This window comes from Leguminivora glycinivorella, chromosome 25 (assembly GCF_023078275.1).
Source record: "Leguminivora glycinivorella isolate SPB_JAAS2020 chromosome 25, LegGlyc_1.1, whole genome shotgun sequence".
Lineage (NCBI taxonomy): Eukaryota > Metazoa > Arthropoda > Insecta > Lepidoptera > Tortricidae > Leguminivora > Leguminivora glycinivorella.
Genome location: NC_062995.1, coordinates 1338348 through 1363432, shown reverse-complemented (window position 1 = coordinate 1363432; position 25085 = coordinate 1338348). Strand labels below are relative to the sequence as shown.

The 25085-nt window shown below is 38.6% G+C and overlaps 1 protein-coding gene across 1 annotated transcript in view; it reads left to right on the top strand.

Annotated features, from left to right (window-relative positions):
• The first annotated feature begins 1438 nt into the window (after positions 1-1438).
• LOC125239357 (nucleolysin TIAR) overlaps positions 1439-25085 on the top strand; it is a 31989-nt gene continuing 8342 nt past the window's right edge. The window contains exons 1-3 of the mRNA XM_048146913.1: positions 1439-1532; positions 18128-18308; positions 19581-19710. Of these exons, the coding sequence (XP_048002870.1) occupies positions 1454-1532; positions 18128-18308; positions 19581-19710 (390 nt within the window). The 5' untranslated portion in view covers positions 1439-1453. The remainder of the gene's footprint in view (positions 1533-18127; positions 18309-19580; positions 19711-25085) is intronic.

Below are 25085 nucleotides of genomic sequence, written 5' to 3'. Positions count from 1 at the left end.
ATTTTTGTTTTATTTATATTGAGCTCTAGGTTATGGGAATGTAGCCAATTTGTAATTTTATCTAAGGTTGACTGTAATTTATTCTCAACTTCTATAGTAGTAGCACATGAGAACATTATAGACATATCATCTGCGAAAAGCGTGCTATGTTGGTCCAGTATCTTAGGAAGATCATTTATGTAGATGATAAATAGAATACAACCTAAGACGCTGCCTTGAGGGATAGACCCTCTAACGGGGACTTTATCAGATCTGATGTGTTGTATTGTTGCTCTATCGAAGTCCCTATACTCTATTTCTACATACTGGGAACGATTACTCAAATAAGACTTAAACCAGTCCAGCGCAATACCTCTAACACCTATGTTATATAATTTATCTAAAAGGATTTCATAACGGACTCTATCGTAAGCCTTACTCATGTCGAGTAAGAGACCCACAGCGTATTGTTTATCATTTATAATATTAAATATCTCTAAGGCATATGTTTTCCTTCACCGAAAATATGTATTATTATTTTATTTATTGTCACTTAGCAACTATCCTTACAGGTAACCCTAATACAATAGTGCCTATTCATAAGTTATTTACATAATTATATCAGCAAAACCTTACGATTACATCAAATTATAACATATAACATTTAAACACACTTTTACAAATTCGGACATTGGACAACTAAACAAGTCAGTCTGATCAGCCACTAAATTCAGTGTACGGACGGTGCGACTGAGAGGCGCCTTACGAAGCAGGTTGGTTCTGCCGATCGGTTCCACATAAGTTCCGAAAAACTCATAAAATTGTCATGACCATTCAAATAATAATTTGTAAGTAAAATTGAAAGAGAAAGAAATTGTGAAATTTTTGGTTGATGGTGCTCATTGGCCGTTCATGTTTTATAACACTGTGACAGGGACAGAGCGATGGCATTGACATTATGTTGTCCTTGTCACACAAAGATCAGCGCTGGAAGTCGCCAGCAACACGCTGAGATGAGGCCATTTCGTGGCACTTCATTCTTTTCTGTCTTGTTGTTATTATGTGTATTTTTTCTTACCTGTGTTCACGAATAAACGTCTATTCTGTTCTACAATGTTGATAACTCTAAGAACAAATTAAATTATTTTCATAGAAAATATTTTAACTTGTTTTTTTTTTTAAGTAGTCACACTACTATTATGTTATAAACATTAAATAAATGTCATATACAAAGAAAAAGTGACCAAGGACTCAAGGCCTGAACCACTCTGGCCGAGTGGTTCAGGCATTCGCCCGGTAAGCGGAGTACGCTGGTTCGATTCCAGCTCGGAACACTGGAGGCCTTGGTCACTTTTTCTTTGTATATGACATTTATTTAATGTTGATAACATTTATAAACAGCCATAGGAACATAATTACAGAAGTTTTAAATATGTTTATTGTTTCTCAGGAGGCGGAATCCGCAATCACGGCGATGAACGGCCAGTGGCTCGGCTCCCGGTCCATCCGAACCAACTGGGCTACCCGCAAACCTCCAGCGCCTAAGAACGAACGTAAGTACTGTACCTTAAAACTTAAGAGGATACGGTAGCGAAAATGCTTAAATGGAAAGGAGCCCCCCTTTCAACTTGGGAATTTTAGTTAAATATACAAGTGTTATTAACTAGATTTATCAAAAAAAATGTCCATTAAGAACAACTCAGTCAAAAGATATTTCAAAAAAATCTTTAAAATCGAGGTTCCGCTCTCGACTCTTTCCTCCTTCAAAACTTAATCAATCGGAACGAAATTCGAGAATCTGAATAACAATTGAAATAATCTATGTCGGACCGTTTAGCTTTTTTGGTTAATTGTTACCAATCTTGAGTATCACACCTTTTTTGCGCCACAATGAAATTTTTGATTGGCTCTAGAGTCTTTAAAAAGCAGAATATCAAAAAAATCAAAACGGTCGGACACAGATAAAAATAATAACAATCTGTGTTGAAAAAATCATTGCTCTATCTTCAAAAACCAGGGAGGAAATAGTCGAGAGCGTTTGTATGGAGTACCCCTACCGTATCGACTTAAACCACAGTATAAAACCAGCAATAATTCTTCAAAAACTTGCGCCCCGCGGTTTGTCCTTGAGTAGCGCTCGCACGCAGCGAAGTGCAGAGAGTACATGTGGGAACGGACGATCGCGGTCGCGCCAGTACGCGCCGCGCCGCGTGGTGCTGCCAAGGTCAAAACACCGATCGCGGGAGATTCACTACTGGGTCGTCCTTAGCGTTAAACGTTTAGCTTTACATACATACATACAATCAGACAATCACGCCTGTATCCCATAAAGGGGGAGGCAGAACACATGAAACTACTAAAGCTTCAGTGCCACTCTTGGCAAATAAGGGGTTGAAAGAAAACGAAACTGTGACATTGCAGTGACAGGTTGCCAGCCTCTCGCCTACGCCAAAATTTTAACCCATATCCCATAGTCGACTTCTACGATACCCGCGGGAAGAAAGGGGGTGGTGAAATTCTTAACCCGTCACCACGCTGGCTACGCACGTTTAGGCACGTTTAGCTTTGCTAGCGTTAAACGCTCAGTGTTGCCAACTCGAATTTTTAAAAATGCGACTGATGCCGGGAATACGCCAATTTTTGAAGTGAAACCCTTGAACTTCCGTATTTCATGGTGTTTGTTTTTTCAATAAAAATTTGAGCAATTAGCAATGTAAAATATTTAAAACAGTAAAATATGGATTTCACGAAACTTCACTTTTACCGTGCGCAGGGAGTTATAAGTTTGACGTTTCTGTCTGTCTGTGTGTGCGTGTCCGTCTGTGGCATCGTAGCTACCGAACGGATGAACCGATTTAGATTTAGTTTTTTCTGTTTGAAAGTTCAATAAAATCTACACCGGGGCAAACGACGCAACGGAGCCACGCTGTTACGTCATCGCCCAAATCAATTGTTTAGTTGTAAACTTTTATTGTTTGTTTTTCTTCATGTTCTTATTTACTGTTTTTTTTTATTTAAGTTTCATGACGCATTGGATTTATCTGTAATGTCATTGAAATATGTTTTAAAATAAATAAAATAAAATAAATAAAATAAAATTGGGAGTGTTCTGAGCCATGTTTCATTAAAATCGGTCCTCTATGTCGGGGGTTTATTAAAAATTTTAATTTTGTGGTTAGGTTAGTTTTTTTTTAAAGTGACACTTCTAGTGCGACTTCCAACTGACATAACATTAATATCAAGCAGCATAGACTTTACAACATGTAATGAAATGAAATGAAATTAAATGAAATGAAATGAAATGTTTTATTTCGCTAGAGACAGCATGGTTACAATCAGATGTTGCAGAATGCAGTCATTATTACTCATTACATAATTCATACATAAAAAGGTACAGCATACCTCCTATATAGTATGGTATGGTATTGTAGCACCGCTCACAGTCTCTCTGCTTAGCCTCGAGGTTGACTGGTAGAGAATGCTTTAAAGCATTAAGTCCGCATTTTTGTACTGCAAGATTTTTCTTTTGTGCAATAAAGATTAAATAAATAAATAAATCTCGCCAACACCATCGGCAGGCAGAAAAATACTAAAACTATGTAAGTAGTAGTAGTAACTCTTTATTGTACAGAAACACATTTAAAAAAAAGCATACATTGAGATGTGAAGTACAAATGCGAACTTATCCCTTCGAGAGATCTCTTCCAGTTAACCTTTGAGTAAATGAGAGAGAAAACTTGAAGAGGGTAACAAATTCCGCAATTTGTACAACATGGTACCATAAAGACAATGGGCAAATAATATATAAATAATTAATAAATAAATAAATACACATACAGTAATAGGTAAGTCTATTTACATTTATATACAATATCATATATTCATTAATTTCATTATAAAGTTACGAAATATGCATGTAAATCTACACAGATTTCTTTTTAAATGCCACGATGTTGTACAACGAACCCTCCTCATGAAAATGTGTCACGGGCATCAAAAAGTCCATTTTAATTCCCCGTCGCCACTAAGCTCGGTATTGAGGGCGTGCATTCATCGGAATCGAACCCGGGACCGCACAAAAGGCCGAGTAATGAAGAGTGCTGGCAATCAAGAGGACTGCAACGTACGAAATGTAGGAATAGCTTTGAACAAGTTTGTATAGGGTTGATGTACATTTCATTGTATTTCGACGACCGGTCTGGCGCAGTCGGTAGTGACCCTGCCTGCTGCGCCGCGGTCCCGGGTTCGAATCCCGGTAAGGGCATTTATTTGTGTGATGAGCACAGATATTTGTTCCCGAGTCATGGATGTTTTCTATGTATACATATAAGTATTTATATATTATATATATCGTTGTCTGAGTACCCACAACACAAGCCATCTTGAGCTTACCGTGGGCCTCAGTCAATCTGTGTAAGAATGTCCTATAATATTTATTTATTTATTATTTATTTATTTATTTAAGCCTAGTGTCGTAGCCGAATGGCATTTCTGCGACGCGAAACGAAAACGAAACACCGCGATAGGTAGTCTAGCTCTGTTGCGCCAATACGCACGAGCGATGGAGATAGATATCTACAAGTGTTTCGTTTCGTGAGGGTTTGTGTAGGGTTGTAAGTAGAAAAAAAACCAAATGTTTTTTTCCAGAATTGTGAAAAAAAAACATGAAAAAAAAAACCGAGCACCTTGGTTTTTTTTCTAAAAATGGTTTTTTTTTTCAGATGAACAAATAATACGACAATAACGGTTTTTCGTGAGTTGTAACGTGTTTCAATAACAATAACGTAAATTTTAATTCAATTAACATTCAGTATACAAACGTTTATTGGGGAATCCCCGATGCTGCGTGTAGCGTGGGGAGGCGGTGGTGTTGCCAACAGTAAAAAGTGATAACTACCAACTACAGATTTCGTAAATGTTACTTTTATAAGACCAGAAATTAAAGTTATTTGATTAAATTCGTTTAATAGTTAACATTAAGTCTAAAAAACCGTATAAAAGTATTACCTACTTTCAAATTTTGAGATTTCGTACTTTAGAAAAAAACCGGCCAAGAGCGTGTCGGGCCACGCTCAGTGTAGGGTTCCGTAGTTTTCCGTATTTTTCTCAAAAACTACTGAACCTATCAAGTTCAAAACAATTTTCCTAGAAATTCCTTATAAAACTCTACTTTTGTGATTTTTTCATATTTTTTAAACATATGGTTCAAAAGTTAGAGGGGGGGGGACGCACTTTTTTTTCCTTTAGGAGCGATTATTTCCGAAAATATTAATATTATCAAAAAACGATCTTAGTAAACCCTTATTCATTTTTAAATACCTATCCAACAATATATCACACGTTGGGGTTGGAATGAAAAAAAATATCAGCCCCCACTTTACATATAGGGGGGGTACCCTAATAAAACATATTTTTCCATTTTTTATTTTTGCACTTTGTTGGCGTGATTGATATACATATTGGTACCAAATTTCAGCCTTCTAGTGCTAACGGTTACTGAGATTATCCGCGGACGGACGGACGGACGGACGGACGGACGGACAGACAGACATGGCGAAACTATAAGGGTTCCTAGTTGACTACGGAACCCTAAAAAACATACTCCAGAAAAAAAACTGTTTTTTTTTCACGGTTTTTTTTCATGTTTTTTTTTTCAAGCCAGAAAAAAACCGTTTTTTTGCAACCCTAGGTTTGTGTCATTCGGCTACGTACCAAAGCCTTACCAGAAATATATGACTACGCGCCATCTTGCGGAATTTCATTAGAACTATTATCTTCATACTATACTGAACTGTCACTCCATACGAGTTTTGAATGATTCACGGTTATTTTCATTAGACTTATATTGACCGGGATATAGACCGTGATTACCTTTTTGATTTTTGTCGAGCTCCCGATATTTCGACGCAGTTGCATGCATCATGATCACGGAAAACTGACGAAGGCGGGTGGATGTTAAAGTTGTATAGACAGCGCGCGATCTACCCTCCTTCGCGCGCGTCGGCTGCGTTCACTTTCAGCGTTACCACTGGTCGCGTTCACACTCGATGGTCTGTCCAAACACACTACACATTTTGAGCACAAAGCCCTCGCTGCGCCCCCAGTTCCCGTTAAAATTTGGAAGAGGTACGTGGATGACGTGTTCTGCGTAATAAAGGGTAGCAAGGAGGAAGCTGATCTGTTGTTACGACACCTGAACAGCGTGCATCGATCCATGTCGTTCACATTGGAAATGGAAAAAGATAGGGGTATTGCATTTCTTGATGTGAGCTTGAAGGTTGGAGCCGAGGGCATGCTGGGACACTCTGTCTATAGGAAACCGACGCATACAGATCGTTACTTGCATGCGAGCTCACACCATCATCCCAGACAGTTAAACTCGGTCGTAACATCACTAACCAATCGAGCACACGCTTTGTGTGACTCCTCTCATCTTGTACAGGAGTTGAACCATGTTCAGAGAGTCCTGAGGAGAAATGGTTACCGAGTTAACGTTAATAAACGGGATGCAAAACCCAAGCACCTCACTCATCGCGTAGAGAGACAACCAGCGTTTATGCCGTACGTAAAGGGAGTGACAGATAAGGTCTCTAAAATACTAAACAATTACTCTGTAAAAACTATCTTCACCCCACACAGGAAAATTGCACAGTTCTTGCGGTCACCTAAGGACAATTTTCCTCTGGAAAAGTGTGTACAAAGTTGAGTGCAGTTGTGGCAGTTCTTACATAGGGCAGACCAAGCGCACTATTGCCTGCAGAATTAAAGAACACATTGCTGCAGTCAAAAAGAACGATACTCGCAAGTCTGCTATTGCTCAACATCTCATTGAGTCGGGTGCAAATCATTGGATCGAGTTGCATAGTCCTAAGGTAATTTCGACGGAACGCCACTACATACCGAGATTGGTAAGAGAAGCCATTGAGATTCACAAATATAAAAATTTCAATCGTGAGGATGGCTTCAATCTATCTAATGTATGGAATCCAGTGTTTTGTTTGTGTAAAAAAACCGGTGAAGTCAGAATTGAACAAACGTAGTGACACTGTGAGTGTAGTGTGTTTGGACAGACCATCGAGTGTGAACGCGACCAGTGGTAACGCTGAAAGTGAACGCAGCCGACGCGCGCGAAGGAGGGTAGATCGCGCGCTGTCTATACAACTTTAACATCCACCCGCCTTCGTCAGTTTTCCGTGATCATGCATGATGCATGCAACTGCGTCGAAATATCGGGAGCTCGACAAAAATCAAAAAGGTAATCACGGTCTATATCCCGGTCAACATAAGTCTAATGTCACTCCATACGTCAGAATAACAGCGCGCTCTTGACAATAGTCATGTATTATCTGGTCAGGCTTTAGTTTTATTCTTAAGGTATCTGTACACTATTCCGGGATAGTAAAATGTGGTACATTATTCCGGGATACTTTGGTTTTTGTCACAAAATAAGGAAACTATCAGTAAAATCTTAAGTTAATGCAGTATTTAATTAACTATAGATCAAATAGAACCGAAAAAGTCGATTTTCGGATATTTATCTTATCTTTTGAAGCCATGAGGTACCTCCAAATGCGTCAGTCGCAACCACGCAGTGGTTTCTATGGGCGTGTTTGACGGTGAGCTTAACGCGGCAGCGGAACTTCGTAAGGGTTTGCTGTGATGATGGTAAGTTTATTGATGTTAAATTTGTATCATAATTGTCTTATAGTTATTAAAAGACATTTATATAATTTTTTCAAGTCAATTTAAAACATATTTTTATTAAAATGTCCTCTCCCGGAATAATGTACACCATTTTGGCGGGGTGTACATAATTGCGGGAGTATCACAGAATAACGGAAACACAGTCCTTAATGTTTTTGTGTCCTATTACTATTTACGGTTAAGTATATTTATATATTTGATGTAAATACATTAAGTAAAGATTACAGATTATAGTGACATAATTACGGTACATATATTTTTTAGATTTTAATTTCATAATTGAATACGAAATGTATACTCATTGAGTAATACGTGCGAAATATTGGACTGTGGCATCAACATTAAATTTGTTTTATTTCATAAAATTAAAGCACAAAGTTTATTTATTTCAATGTTTTGAGTGTAATTGTTATATAATCTTCCAATATACTAAGAAAAAAATCTTGTTTATGTTTTAATATAGCCTTTTTTGACTGCCGTAATTAAGTACACGATTTTATATGAGTGTATCTTATTCCGGTATACTTATATAAAGTATATTAAAATATATAAACTCATAAAATAAGGTACAGAGACCCGAATATTATGTTTTTAAACTTTCTTAGTTAGCTAAAAATCTTTATACCGCATATTGGTTTGTCCGTCAGTCAGCCTGTTCGTCTACGATTTAGCTCAATCATCATTAGTACTAGAAAGCTAAAATTTACATGAGGACAATACATAATAGGATAGACAAATATAAATATAAAATAGTACCTATTTAAACCGATTTCATCAAACATGGCTAAGAAGAACACTCTCGATTAATACAGCTCTTTCAAACGAAAAAACTAATCAAAATCGGTTCATCCATTCGAAAGCGATGCCTTAGACAGACAGACAGTGAAACTTATAACACCCTGTCGTTATATCATATAATCGTTATACCGTAAAATATCATATTTCCCTTCCCATTCCAGCTCACCAAAATATTGCACATTACAAAAAATACACTCTGTATAAGCATTTATCAAAACGATATGTGCATTATATATTTATGTAAACAATATTTTTAATTCGTTTCTTTACATTATGCTTCAACAAAGTGGACTTTAAAGATATCCCGTAATAATGTACAACGACTCCCGGAAATAAAGCCATACCAAAATTGTATCCCGGAATAATGGGCAAACTAAGGGTTTAGTAAAACAACGGCAATTTCTATAAATTAGAAGTTACGATGCAAAATAGTGCCTTAAATCAATCGTAGAAGACTTATCCTCAAAATAAAATAGTTAACACGACTAGAAACCTCGCATTTCTGTTTCAATCCTCACTTAAAGTAGGAAACGTCTTAAGTTCCCGTAATATGGTACAGTTACCTTAATGTGCTATTGAAATAAACAGCTGTAAGGTACTGCGGGACAAATCTCAACTGGGGAACAAATGTAACTGGTCCATTTTTCCATGTTTTACAATGTTTGCATTATGTTTGCATTATTAAATAGAGTGTCCACCGGTTATATTATGGTAGGCGTGTTCAGTGGATACATGTAGAACTCAACATCATAGTGTAATATTGGAAAAAATGAATCAGTTACAATTGGCCCCCAGTCGAGATTTGCCCCGCTGTACCTTACTCGTTACGTACCTTTACTTACTCGTTTCGAGTTAGGAGACCCGTTAGCAGGCATATTAATTATTATTTTAACTGTTATTTGTCGTTTTTTCTTTCGTGTATGATATCTATTTCAGTTTATAATCTGAATATATATTTTAAACTTACTCAGAACCATCTACAAAAGTTCCGACTGCTCCATTGGACTGCTCTCTAAATAATAAAACCCAATTTTCCTCGACACACAATATTATATCCTTATACTTTAATCTTCCGCCGGCTGCATATCTAAATGGGCTCTTTTGAGTTTAAACTTATTAAAGATGTTTACTGTTTTACACTAGAACCAAGTAACCGCTTTTTTCTTGTCATTTTTATGGAAAGAGACATAAAGGGGCGATTTTTTTTCAAAGTACACCCCACTTTTTTGTAACATGGGTATTTTTTACGCGATTCATACTCAGAATCGCAAGGTCTTTCGATCCCTATAGGAAATAACCTAACCACAAAATTAAAATTTTGAAAAAACCTCCGACCGCGACCTAGTGGACCGATTTTCATGAAACATGGCTAAGAACACTCCCGACTAACTCAGCTTTCAGACAAAAAAAAAACTAAATCAAAATCGGTTCATCCGTTCGAGAGCTACGATGCCACAGACAGACACACACACAGACAGACAGACAGCAAACACAGACAGACAGACATACACACAGACAGACACGTCAAACTTATAACACCCCTTCGTTTTTACGTCGGGGGTTAAAAAATAATTCCCAAGATTTCTATACACATTTTAAACCTTCCGTTCCGACCGCCGTACAAAATGTATGAAAAAATGGTAACGGAATGGGAAAAAAACATTAGGACACTTTTTTTCTCCTATTAGGATTGAAAGAGCTCGCGATTCTGAGTTGAAATGATATAAAAATTTTCAAATCCAAAAAGGTGGGGTGGACAACTGGACAACTTTAAAAACAATGGCCCAAAGTAGGGGTAGCCTAGCTATGTCACTCTCCAATCTCCATCCCTTCAAATACTTATTTCCAATTATTGGACGCGGCTTCGCTCGCCTTACATTTGAAAATTGCGGATAACTCCATATAATATTCCCTAAAATGAGAGATGGGGAATTAGAAAGAGACACAAAGTAGCCTATATCACTTTCCATCCCTTACGAGTATAATGTCACCACTTAAAAATTACGTCAATTTGTCGCTCCGTTTTGCCGCGAAATGTAATCTGGCTCTGTCGCGCCAATACGCAAGAGCGATAGAGATAGATATCTACGAGCGTTTCGTTTCGTGAGCGTTTGTGCCATTCGGCTACGCACCCTGTACGGGAGTAGAAAAAATAACTATTTTAGATGAGTTGATGAAAAATATTGCAAAAACTTCCCTAAAATAGCAGTTTATCACTCGACCGTTTCAAAACGTTTTCATTCATAACCTGTTATTAAAGTCGGAACACATAAACGTAGGTTTCGCAAACAATAATAAGATTTTTTCACCTCACCAACTGGCAAAGGCTCTTTTGATTCATCAAAAACGAATAGCATAGTTGCATTTTTCCACAAGAGTGTAAAGTTATTTCATACTTTGATATCCAAAGCTGGTTGGTAGAATTGAAGCTTAAATAGTGATTATGAATCATAAATCCATACTAATATTATAAATGGGAAAGTGTGTGTGTCTGTTTGTTTGTCCGTCTTTCACGGCAACACGGAGCGACGCATTGACGTGATTTTTTAAGTGGAGGTAGCTGAAGGGACGCAGAGTGACATAGGCTACTTTTTGTCTCTTTCTAACGCAAGCGAAGCCGCGGGCAAAAGCTAGTGGTTAATAATTAATAAATAAAACAATTGTATTAAGATTTTTTAAAAAATTAAATTAAAAGAATTTAAAAAAAATATATTTTTTTAAATAATTTTTAATTAAGAATTTGATTTAGTTTGATGTTTTAGAGTCCGTATTTTCCTTTTAGTTAGTGTGGTGAAAAATTTTGTATTTTGCTCTGTGGCAAATTTGTTATAACCTACGTGCCTTGAAACCCTCGCAACGACGCTCAAAATTTCACATTTCGAACCGCTCGCTACGCTCGCGGTTCAATATTGTTTTTTCCGCTTGCTCGGATATCAATATTGGCACGTGCGGTTAAACAACAACTTCGCCCCCTTGTAAAATAAAACAAAATAAATATTGAAAGTCATTTGCATGGTTTTAGTATAGGGCAGCCATCTGTACATTTTATTTCACGTCTTTTGAGCTGTTTTTGTTTTTTGTATTTATAAATGTTAATGGAATTAAGTTTTCAATTACATTTCCTGTGAATATTATAATCGTTCTTGAAATTACATAAATATATAAATAAATAATCATAGGACATTCACAAATAATATAATTAATAAAGAGTACTATCGTACAGTATGGCCACTCCCGCTCCCCGCTGAAAGTGCCGCCCACCCCCTCTCGATTATCTCACAGTTACCGCCTGTCAAAAACGCGAACAGTCGACCTGTCATATTTCACTCATCCAAGCATGGTACGCGTTCACCTACACGAGCTTAGACTGTGTGCTAGGAACGCGCCTCTTTCATATATTTGATCGCCAGTGTCCGAGGTGTGCCCACGGTAAGCTCAAGAAGGCTTGTGTTGTGTGTATACTCAGCGATACAACGGTATACCTAGGATATACCTATATACCTACTATATTTTTTTTTAGATAGAGGGCAAACGAGCAGACAGGTCGCTTGATGGTAAGCGATCACTGCCACCAATGGACACTTGAAACACCGGAAGCGTCGGATAATATACAAATACTTATATAAAGAGAAAACATCCATGATCATAAACAAATATCTGTGCTCATCACACAAATAACCGTCCTTACCGGGATTCGAACCCAGGACCGCGGCTTAGCAGGCAGGATTACTAATTGATTAGGACAGATACCTACCACAGAATATAATAGTACAAGTACAGAAGGCTCACTCCTTTGATATTCACAAAATGCCGCCATTCTAAATTCTTACCTGCATCAAAGACAATGTAACTCCGTATAGACGGATAAAGTCTAAGAAGAAAACTTACCTCAAAGCCCTAGAGAAAAAGCTACGGTGGCCTAGATGGCGTTACACCTTTGGCGAACGCTCGGCTAGATGGCGCTAATATTGATATTTGACATTTTAACACATATCAAGCTAACAATATGGGCCAAATTGTCAAAACTGAGGTTCAAAAGTTTTAAGCTTGTGTCGAGAGATGGCAGTTTATGCACTGTGATTAAACATTTCACTTTGACAGTAACTCTCTATAATACTCGATCCTGTTTGCCTACATTAACAAATGGACCGCACGCGAGCAGCCGACATTGAATTAGAAGTATATTGCGCCGAAAGTGGTCACCTTTGAATGGGCGCCGCGAACTCGCGGCCCCTGGCATGTACTTATAGCGCGGCGATAGAATCGCGGAGTAGGCCACCCCTGCAGATTCCTAAAATTTTGAGTATTTTCCAGAGTTTTCCGTGTTTAGTTTTAAGGTCTATTAGCAATATTTGCTTGCCTAATCAATTATTACAGTCAAATAACCTAAAAATCTAGGTCATACTTGAAGCCATTTATATTATTGCTTTGTCAAACAGACCGGAAGTTGGGCCGCCGGAAGTAGTTAATGTCGCACCGGATATTAGGCGGTGGGGGAAATAGGTATTTTTTTTTTATAAAATGGGCAACATAACTTGGATATAACAACTATGTTCTATAAGGCCTGACTATTTCTAAGTTCGATAGGGACGACCTGTTGTTTATCATTTATTTATTTGACGACCGGTCTGGCTCAGTCGGTAGTGACCCTGCCTGCTAAGCCGCGGTCCTGGGTTCGAATCCCGGTAAGGGCATTTATTGGTGTGATGAGCACAGACATTTGTTCCTGAGTCATGGATGTTTTCTATGTATACAAGTATGTATTTATCTATTTACGTATGTATATCGTCGCTTAGCACCCATAGTACAAGCTTTGCTTAGTGTGGGGCTAAGTTGATCAGTGTAAGGTGTCCTCAATATTTATTTACGTACCTTTTTCTCTAGGGCTTTGAGGTACGTTTTTTTCTTAGACTTTATCCGTATATATGGAGTTACATATGTCTTTGACAATAGTCGTATATTTCTGATCAAGATTCATATGTGTAAATAAAATGTGGTGACTGGAATAGATAATATTATAGGACTTATTCCACCGTGTGATGGTGAGGGGTTAAGTATTTCACCACCACCACCCCCTTTCTTCCCGTAGGCACGCCTCGGAGAATGGCGATCAAATATGTAAAAGAGGCGCGTTCATATTACGCACACAGTCTAAGCTCGTGTATACGAACACGTACCATGCTTGTATGAGTGAGGTAACTGTGAGGTAACCGAGAACGGGTGGGCGGCACTTTCAGCCAGGAGCGGGAGCTAATGCGAGCGAAGCCGCAGGCAAAAGCTAGTTAGCCATCGCGGTCTTTTTTGTAAACCTATTAGAGAGACACTTTTTTTGTAACATGGCTATTTTTTACGCGATTCATACTCAGAATCGAGGTCTTTCGATCCTGATAGGAGAAAAATAATGTCCCAAGATTTCCATACATTTTTAAAACCTTCCATTCCGTTACCACCATACAAAATGTATGAAAATATGGTAACGGAATGGGAAAAAATCTTGGGACACTTTTTTTCTCCTATTACGATTGAAAGAGCTCGCGATTCTGAGTGGAAACCACATAAAAAATCCAAATAAAAAAAGTGGGGTGGACAACAAAAAAATGGCCCAGAGAAGAGATTTGGGGTGAGTAGGGTTCGCGGGGGAAATATGATATACAATTAATGTCATGTTCCGTGTCGATAACTTATTCTAAAACGTTTAACATCTCATGGTAGAGTCTCTGAACAATAACGCGTGTAATTTCAATTATTATTAATGATAATAGAGCGCCAATCAAATTCGCATTGGAATTCAGAGCCGATATCCGACTCTATTGAATTATCGCTCTACCTATTAATTATGACGGCTATTGGGAATGTCCAATTTATTATTCGATTTATTCAATCAGGGGACGATTTGACTTGTGGAAATCGTGACCAGTATATGAAGTTTAAAATTTAAATATTTGGGGAGAATATGATTTTGGCCACTTTGGCTTGGAAGCGCTGGTAGCCTAGCTCATACATACATACAATCACGCCTGTATCCCATAAAGGGGTAGGCAGAACACATGAAACTACTAAAGCTTCAGTGCCACTCTTGGCAAATAAGGGGTTGAAAGAAAACGAAACTGTGACATTGCAGTGACAGGTTGCCAGCCTCTCGCCTACGCCACAATGTAATTTATGTATTTAATAGATCATTATTACTAAAAGACGATACAAAACGCAAAAATCGCGAATTTAATGCAGATGGCACTCTCCTACAACAGTTTTTGTCCGAGGCACCATCGAACTGCCGATATCGGCAGGACGCTTCCGACATTTTTGGCATGCCGGACCCCCCGCCAGCTGTCGGCCGATAATATTTGTGTGTATGCGTATATAATGTAGGTATACATTTGTAGTAGTGTGCGTGACAAAAATGGCGTCTATTAAACAGCTGTTAATGATGAATTTCTGTTGAAAAAAAAGATTGTACTTTATCGGTCCGAATTGCGGATACTAATTTTTTTTACCTTTTAGTAGATATAGTCAAATGTAATAGTACATTACATCAGAGGCCGGGAAAATGAGGATTTCCGGCCAAGTGGGTATATATGGCCGAGCGAGCGTGCGAGCGAGGCCGGATAGGGATACGAGGCCGGGAATCCGTTTTCACGCCGAGGCATGTATAGTGCTTTTCTCAAACATACAACGAAATAAAAAAAAATGCTCTAAAAGACAATATTTTATTTATTAAGTAACCAAATACAAATACACTCAAACGTCAAGTGTGACAAGTATCCAGGTCACACAAAAATTAAAAAAAAAGTGACATGACAGTATTGACAGCTTACTTAAAAAAGTTACTTTGCAGGCCTAGGCCTAAAAAATAATATGATATCCCTTTACAGTCCTCTCGAGTTGTTGCGCCCAAAAAGCGATACTTCCCAGCCCATTTTAAGGAACGTAAAGACAATATTTCATTGCATGTTTGAGAAAAATTATTTATTTTACCTGCCACTCTTGAGTATTTTTATGCTCGTTATTTTAATTTTACAATAAAATATTTGAAATAATAGTGCTTATAATTATTAAATTAAAAATATTTTTTGATACAAAATCGTACTTCATTGATTTGGAACAATACGTTTTATCGGACCGACATCCGACACTGTCGGAAGCGTTTATCGGATGTAGGATGTCGGTCCTACATCCGATATCGGATCGGATAATGTGAAAACGGCCTTATTCTTTTTGTGGTATTTTACTCAAAAAAGACGAATGGACGCACCAGGGTAATGATGTTTCAGGTGTTTGATTTTTTTTTAAGTTAAGTCTACTAACTTTAACGGCCTAGCCACGACAATGGTCTAAGGCGTCTTGCGGCAGCGGCAAGCGGTAAGTCACAAAAACAAAAACGCAGCGCGCGCGAGGCATGCCACGACCTTGCCGCTGTTCGAAATCGCGCGCGGGTTTTTACGGGCCTACCCGCGGGAGCGGCGCGCGGGGCGGCGCGCGACTCGAACAACTGTAGCGCGCCGCGCGGGCGGTGCCACGACATTACAGCGGCGCGACCGGCCTAGGCGGCTAGATGGGGCTAGCGATTCCGCGCGAAACAAAATATTTTGTTTTTATTATGAGCGTCTTGAACCCGAAACCTTTATTTAATGAAAATTGAATTGTACTTTCGCGTATGTAGTATGTAATAATGTTTTCAAACATATTATTGTATAGTATTTATTCGTATTTACTGTTAATTTTTTTCTAAGTGTTTATTTATATTAAGTATCATTTAACTAGCCATAAAATAAATTCCATGTACTTAGTCATCACACATATTCTCTTGTACAAGATGTAATTGACTAATTAAAGCATTCTATGCACTTTAGAGTCATATTCGACAGTAAAAAACATGTTTTTAAATATGAAAACGTTCTGGCCGCTCCTAGGCCCTGCCGCCGCTTCTAAAAGTACGTGGCATGGCTAGCGCCCGCGCGCGTTTCCCGCGCAGCCCAGCCGCCCCGCTCGCCGCCTTAGACCATTGTCGTGGCTAGGCCGTAAATACAAATGCATTCATGCCCCAGTTAGGTTTTGTAATAGTAGGTACTTATAATAATGATAAAAAAATAGTTTGATGATTTATTTCAATGTTACGGGTACTTTTTTCCCTAGGACGGGGAAAATTGACACTTTCAAGAATCACCCAAAATCGGTCCACTATGTCGGGGTTTTTTTTTCAATAGATAAACTTTTGTAAAAATTATGTTATTAAAGTCAACAACTCACGATAGACGCTCTCTTTTGAATCATAATCCAATAACGTGCGGTTAAATATGACTCCTTTTATATCCTCTGATTTATTTTCCAATATCCGCGATTCTTCGGTCAAAGGAATCTCAACGAATGGGTTGTGGTCAAGAGAATCGTTCTTAAATTATTAGCTGGTTTGTATATTTGTTCCAATGGAAAGGAAATTATAGACGGTCAACTAAAAATGGCGGTAAATCTGAAAAACCGGCCAAGAGCGTGTCGGGCCACGCTCAGTGTAGGGTTCCGTAGTTTTCCGTATTTTTCTCAAAAACTACTAAACCTATCAAGTTCAAAACAATTTTCCTAGAAAGTGTTTATAAAGTTCTACTTTTGTGATTTTTTTCATATTTTTTAAACATATGGTTCAAAAGTTAGAGGGGGGGACGCACTTTTTTTTCTTTTAGGAGCGATTATTTCCGAAAATATTAATATTATCAAAAAACAATCTTAGTAAATCCTTATTCATTTTTAAATACCTATCCAACAATATATCACACGTTGGGGTTGAAATGAAAAAAAAAATCAGCCCCCACTTTACATGTAGAGGGAGTACCCTAATAAAACATTTTTTTCCATTTTTTATTTTTGCACTTTGTTAGCGTGATTGATATACATACTTGTACCAAATTTCAGCTTTCTAGTGCTTACGGTTACTGAGATTATCCGCGGACGGACGGACGGACGGACGGACGGACAGACAGACATGGCGAAACTATAAGGGTTCCTAGATGACTACGGAACCCTAAAAATGTAGGGTTCACTGGCCAAATTTTCTTCATATAACGCGTGCCTTCCTTCCTTCCTTCCTTCAAAACCTTGACGTTGGTGGAATCGTCGGTGGTTGGTAGAACGACCGGTCTGGCTCAGTTGGCTGTGACCTTGCCTGCTGAGCCGCGGTCCTGGGTTCGAATCCCGGTAAGGGCATTTATTTGTGTGATAAGCACAGATATTTGTTCCTGAGTCATGGATATTTTTCTATGTATGTAAGTAGTAAAAGGACGGCAAGACGTTATATCAATCACGCTACGCTTCCTTGCCTGGACATTTTTAGTAGTAACATTTGGTTGACCATTTAAATGTAAAAATAATTCGTTTTAGCAGATATTTTTCACATTTTTCCGACCATATCAAACTAATTAATTCGAACCCCGGTAAGGGCATTTATTTGTGTGATGAGCACAGATATTTGTTGCTGAGTCATGGATGTTTTCTATGTATATAAGTATTTATATATTATATATATCGTTGTCTGAGTACCCACAATACAAGCCTCTTTCAGCTTACCGTGGGCCTCAGTCAATCTGTGTAAGAATGTCCTATAATATTTATATATTTGTTTATTTATATTTATTTGTAATTAAATCCTCTCTTCCAGTGAACTCCAAGCCCCTGACCTTCGACGAGGTGTACAACCAGAGCTCCCCCACCAACTGTACCGTGTACTGCGGCGGCCTGGCCGCAGGACTCACGGAGGAACTGCTGCAGAAGACCTTCCAGCCATTCGGCTCCATCCAGGAGATAAGGGTGTTCAAGGATAAGGGATATGCCTTCATCAGGTGAGAATATTCATCTTTATCCAGAAGTATGATGACCTGGAGCAAGCTCTTGGTTTGGAGGAAATGCTGCAGAAGACCTTCCAGCCCTTCGGATCCGTCCCGAGATATGCCTTCATCAGGTGAGGAAATATCAAGTTTTAGCTGAAGAACAACTCCAAAAGATGACCTGGATTAGAGGAGCTGCTCCAGAAGACCTTCCAGCCCTTCGGATCCATCCATGAGATCAGGATGTTCAAGGACAAGGGATATGCTTTCACCAGGTGAGGAGTCCCATCTTCATCAACTGGTATAAAGTGGCGTCAGAAGTATGACCTAGACCTGGATGACCTGGTGGACACTCATGTTTCGGGCGAACTGCTCCAGAAGACCTTCCAGCCCTTCTGATCAATCTAGGAGATAAGGGTGTTCGAGGATAAGGGATATGCCTTCACCAGGTGAGGAGATATTCAGTCTTATGGCATTTACGGTTCATCAAAAGTTTTTGCCCTGTCTTTGAGGCACTTCAAAATATGGCTTGCTCTTAGAGTACCTAACTAACAAATCATGACTACTTTTAAAAAGTCTCGTATCTCACGCTGTTCCTCAAAGTTGAAACTCAGTAAGTATATATGCATTCCATACATACTTACTACGATTTTCTTTTCATTGACAGACGAAGATACAAGTTTTTTTTTAAAGTAGTGACGAAATGCAAAAGACCTTTCAGCCCTTTTTTTCTAGTCAGCCTGATTCCCTTCTCTGTGTTTGGGATTCGAACCCGGCACTGCGGTTTAGTAAGCAGGATCACTACCGACGAAGACAGACGTTTTAACACTCGCTAAACATTATGTGAATTCACTATTATGAAGTCTATAACTATGTTCCTTGTAAGTTGCCTCCTTTTAATAGAAACTATACACACTTTGCTTTAGCCGTAATGTTAATGGCCAGTGTAGACAGGTATAGTTCCTTGCCTCGTCTTATAACTGCAAGTATTAACTCAATTTTTTACTATGCTCGTATTAACACTGTATCTTTGAGTAACATTAAGTATCATATTGTTAGTGTATCTTAGTTTAGTGCCTATTAAGATCTATCATTGTATACCATTGCCCTATGACAATGCCACTCAGATACTATTGGCTATAAATCTTAGTGGGAATTGTCTCAGGATGTAGGTTGTACCTATTATTGTGTATTTCAATATCTTCTTATCTGTATGACCTTCCTATGTCTGTTTTTTTTCCCCAATAAAGAAAATAAAAATAAAATAAAAATGCCTTATGTTTCCAGGTTCTCGACAAAAGAGAGCGCAACGCACGCGATCGTGGCAGTCCACAACACTGATGTGAACGGTCAACCCGTTAAGTGTTCCTGGGGGAAGGAGTCAGGAGATCCTAACAACGCCCAGACGCCTGGACAGGTGAGAACTCACACAGTTACACTAAGTGTAAGCACACTTCGGACACTGGCGATCAAATGCATTGAAAGTAATAATTTATTGAAATTTCATGCTTAATTGTCGTCATAAAACTGACAGAGTTAATTTTTGTTAACAACTTTTACTAATGTTGGGTCCCGATTTTTTTAAATGCCTGTATTTAGGTGTCCGTGCCTTCGCTTGAAACACTAATGAGATTAACACCTTCATAACTCGGCCCTAATCGAGTGAATTCCTCGACTAGTAGCGCCATCTGGCGCGCCAGTCAAGTACTAGTGTCGCCCGGTTACCAGCGCTCGGCTGCTTTTTCCTCAGTACGCTTTTGTAACTCGGCCGAGCAACACGTTTACAAAAGCAAGTCTTAAAAAGTTCGAGAAATTTAAAACATCGAGAAGATTATGATTACTTCTAACTTCGTGATATTCCGCTCGGTGCCTTTGGCCCAGCGACGAGACGCAGTGACCTCCTGTAGGCACCGTCATAAGTACGCGGATAGATATGCCTCACTCACGTGAGACTGACATGGCGTCGTCCCGTGAGACGACAGACATCGTCCCGTGAGACGACAGACGTCGTCCTGTGAGACGACAGACGTCGTCCTGTGAGACGACAGACGTCGTCCCGTGAGACGAAAGATATCGTCCCGTTAGACGATAGAGGTTGTCCTGTGAGACGACAGACGTCGTCCTGTGAAACGACAGATGTCGTCCCGTGAGACAACAGACGTCGTCCCGTGAGACGAAAGACGTCGTCCCGTGAGACGACAGGCGTCGTCCCGTGAGACGACAGGCGTCGTCCCGTGAGACGACATGACGTCGTCCAGTGAGATGACATGGCGTAGTCCCGTGAGACGACAAGCGTCGTCCCGTTAGACGACATGGCGTCGTGCCGTGACACGACAGGCGTCGTCCAATGAGACGACATTGCATTGTCCCGCGAGACGACAGGGTTGTTCCTGTGTGGTGGCATGGAGATGATGAAGAAAATTGACAGCGATGGGACGCAGTGTAATCCTATGCACCGTCATAAAGAATATAAAGGACAAATGCTACGCTCACGTAAGACGAGACAGAGCGACGTCCCGTGAGACGACATAGGTTCGTCCCTTGAAAAGTCATAGCTTCGCCTCGTGAGGTGACAGGACACAAGAGATGTCTTGAAACGACAGATGAGGTCCCTTTAGATAACCTGGCCTATGAAAAGATAGGGCCCACGATCCAATAGGGCATCGCCTCGTGATATGACGAAGGAAATCATTCATTGTGCAGACATGATTCGTCATTAGAGACAACATGAGTAAAGTTGTGCTGTGCGAAAAAGTACACTGTCATATAAATTGACAAGCGTCGCCCCGTAAAAGATTGAACTTTGCAGCGACTTGGAATTTGGATTTCGTTGCCCTATGCGATGATTTACGACATCCTGTGAGAACCCATTGGGTTATTACATGCTATGCACTAATTCACCTTTCGTGTCATGAGACGAGCGTTATGATCACGAGGCAAAATGTTGTATTTGTACTCGAATCTCAATGAGATTATGTCGCTTTAAGATCTACTTTGCGGTAATTAGATAGATAGATAGATAAAAACTTTATTGCATAAAAATATCATGACAAAAAAAAAAAAAAATTAATTTAAGAACTATAAGAATTAGCACAACTCTTAACTAAACATACTTTGTATAAGGTATTTCTAAACATATATACTTCGTAGAAGGTCTTTCGAATCAGAACCACAGCGTACGTGTTAACCTGAGACATACACAATTACACAGTTTAGTCATTGTCTTATTAGACAAAAATCATCACGTGATGGGTTCCCATAAGTGGGGTCGTTTTAGACAGGTAAAGTGAACGACATCGGCGTCGTCTCAATTGCCTAATTAGCTAATACATAATCAGCGTGGTCACCTGACCAACAGATGAATGATTGTGAGGAATGTCCAAATTTCTCTCACTCGTGAATATCTGAACGGCCATAATGATGACGAATGTGTGATCCAATTACTGTAAAGCAACGCCGTTATTGCCAACCTAATTTGTCATGTCAACTTTTAGAATGCTCGTCATGATAGAGGTTTATTACAATATAGCAGGTTTGACGTTGTGAAAATCCACTTCCACATCTAAAAACGTGTGGGTGGAGCTTCGGTAGCAATTAACTAGCACTTTGTTGCCAGATACTAAGCGAATTAAGAAATATACATAATAGTGATGCTAAACAGAATGAAAAACCACTTTATATTACAAAGCCCTTCTTGCCCAATCAGAAAGGGAGAGGGGGCGGTGAAAATACCAATGGGAAAAAGAATATCCATTAATTTATGCTACTGTTTTACGCTATTCCTAGAGTGCAGATTCTTCTAAATGAATGATTAGAGCTCTAGTCTCATCAACTCACGGGCGTCAATAATTGACGCATGGTCTTGGGTCTTGATACGGACTTTAGAAATGCAGAAGAACCACTCAGGTACTTAGCAAATGTTGACTATTAGCTACAAAATAACTTACCGCAAAGGAAAATTCTTGTACTAGGCTCATTACTCTGTGAAACCTGGATATTAGTCTGTATTTCAGCAAACTTATAGCTGTCCGGCTGAAACGTCTAGTCGGACTAATGGCGGATAATGTTCCAGTATATGTTGTTCAGTATACCGAACTGACAAAAGTATCACTTCTGTAGCAATCGACCCAGTAGAGACTTCTGAACCAATTCATTTAGAAATAAAAAGCTACAGCTCGGAAAGTTTTCTAAGTACGATATATACATATATGTACTACAAATTGACCTCAAACTGCCGTTAATCGACCAACGGTTAGAATACTCAATCATGCATTATTACTAACGTTAGCTAGACCAAGGTTACAGACAATCCTTGAAGAGGTTAATTACAAAGACAACAAACTCGTACCGGAAATCTGACTCCCAAATATATACGATATTTTGTGGATAGTTTGGCAGAATAACTTAAAGGATATGTTATTTAGCACAATAGAATTTTAGTATGCCTTGTTGCATTGTTACTCAGGACGGACTCTCGTCGTAAAAGGATTTGTCGGTTGTCCAGTTCGATGGCGTAATGTTACGAATCCTATGTTTCTATAAATAACTAACGAATTAGATTAAAGAGACGACCGAACAATATTCTCAAACTATTTACAGCGAAGAACTATGGCTTACATCTCTTGACCGAAGTAAATGAAGTTGGTCCTAAACTTAAACAACTACACAAAACAAAGCAAGAAACCGTGTAGGTAAATTGTATTCAAAGTGCTTATTTGTTGTATGAGTATGATATATCGAAAACACTTTAATCTCATTAAAACCAATAGGGCAATACATTTTCCGAGAGAAGCCGATTTTCACAATTTGCTAAGGCACTCTTATGGATAAAATGTTGAAAGGTAGTCACTGAATGTGGAGGCCTGTTTCTGAAATGATAAATTAAACGGAAATTGAAGGATGAATCTCTTTCGATTTTAGACCACATTTTCCTCTTACAAATAAAGAGGCGCTCGCATCCTAAAATTATCGCCCGCTACTGCGGTATTACTAACAGAAAGTTCCCGTTTATTTCATTTGACAAATGTTTTCTGAATAGGTTTCTGGGGCCTAGAGAGATTAACAGAAGTTGCATATTTACAATTAACTTTTGGAACTCCATTAGCGCGTTGTAGGATCGGTACACATTTCCGCAGTTGCTTACTAAGCGCCATTTATTAGAATTTTGCGGCGCGACTATTTGTCAGTAACAGAGGAGACGCCACAACTTATTCAAAAAACGGTCCGTAAGGCCAGAGGACGAGTCCCAGTCCCAATTGAATTTAGTGTAAGGAACTAGAAATATGATGTTTATAACATTACTGTGCATAAGACTTAATTTAGAAGACTTCGGACTCCTAATATACCTGACATACAAGAATTTGTTAGGACACTCATAAAAGGGAGCGCAGATTCTAGGCAAAATGGGTTTCTAGTGGTAACAGAAAACTTAAAAATATTGCCGTTTAAATAGATATTGATGAACTATATTTATCAGAAGTAAGGTCTTGAGACCTAAATAAAAAATAAAAGCTCAGCGCTTAAGGTACGCAGTAGGTACTTATAGCTACGATATTTTGACCTATTGGTCTCGAATGACAGGCAAGTGTAAATACCATTGTCATCGTCCGTGGCGCTACATGCTACAGCCGTGCGTACGTACGACTTTTAAGAAAATCCTAATTATATGCCATACGATAAATAAATAATTGTCATCTCGATATAATTGTAGAATCAGGTATTACCTTACATAACAGTTGCATCTTGTTTATGGGAAGTCCCGCTGCATATGGATTTTGGGAAATAAGCAAGAATACAGTAAATATTAACCCGTATGTTTATGTGTATACATCAGTTTATAAAGAACGTGAGACATTTATATTATTCGCACAAAAGAGCAATATAGAATATATTGCTTTGCAATTTGGTGATAAATTACGAAAGTGCTGAAAAGAAAACTATTTACTATCTTAAGCTGATGACTGAATTTTAATTATAAATGGGTAATCGTACATCATTAACCCTTATTTGAATAGTTATCTGTCGTCTTACATTCTTATTAGAATATCGAAATGGACTAAAGAGCCATAAGTCGTAATGTTTTAGAATTACTAGCTCACGAATCGTACAATTTTCCCTTTATAAATTCGGCTAGTCAGCACATAAGTCATAAAAATGATAAGCCTAAAAATATATGCATCACATATTCATAATTATTCAAACACAAATTAAATATTTCAAATATCGAAAAAAGCATACTAGCTAGACATAGTAAAAGACTAAATAAAGTTGACGAGTACAGTGTAGAGAGGATTCCCGCATTAACATTCATGTATATTCATGGAAGTATCAAAGTCAATTTAATTAGAAATAATTGCCTTCATTTGATCTTCGCCTAAGTATGTGTGACTCATTAGATCATTGATTCGTTTCAATCGCTTGTATCCCAAAGATTTTTGCTCAGTTGACCCATTTTAATTTAATAGGAAAAATTTACATAGTTTCCGTTCTCGTAAAGACTTTGAGTAGGAGCTTACCTTTTATTATATGGATCCTTAGCTAATCATGGCCATGGTATTATCAATTCAGTCAGAAGCCGAAAATGTATTATCATCTTATTTGCAGTTTTGCTACCAGTCCAGCAGTAACGCATACATTATCGTAATGTGGGTATACATTACAAATTAACATATGATAGCGTGCAATTTCTCCCAACTCAAGCGTCCATTTCAATTGTTTTGGGCAAATGTATATTTCATATACAGAATTCATAACACATTATGCATTGGGAAATGTTGACATTTGGCAGTGGGC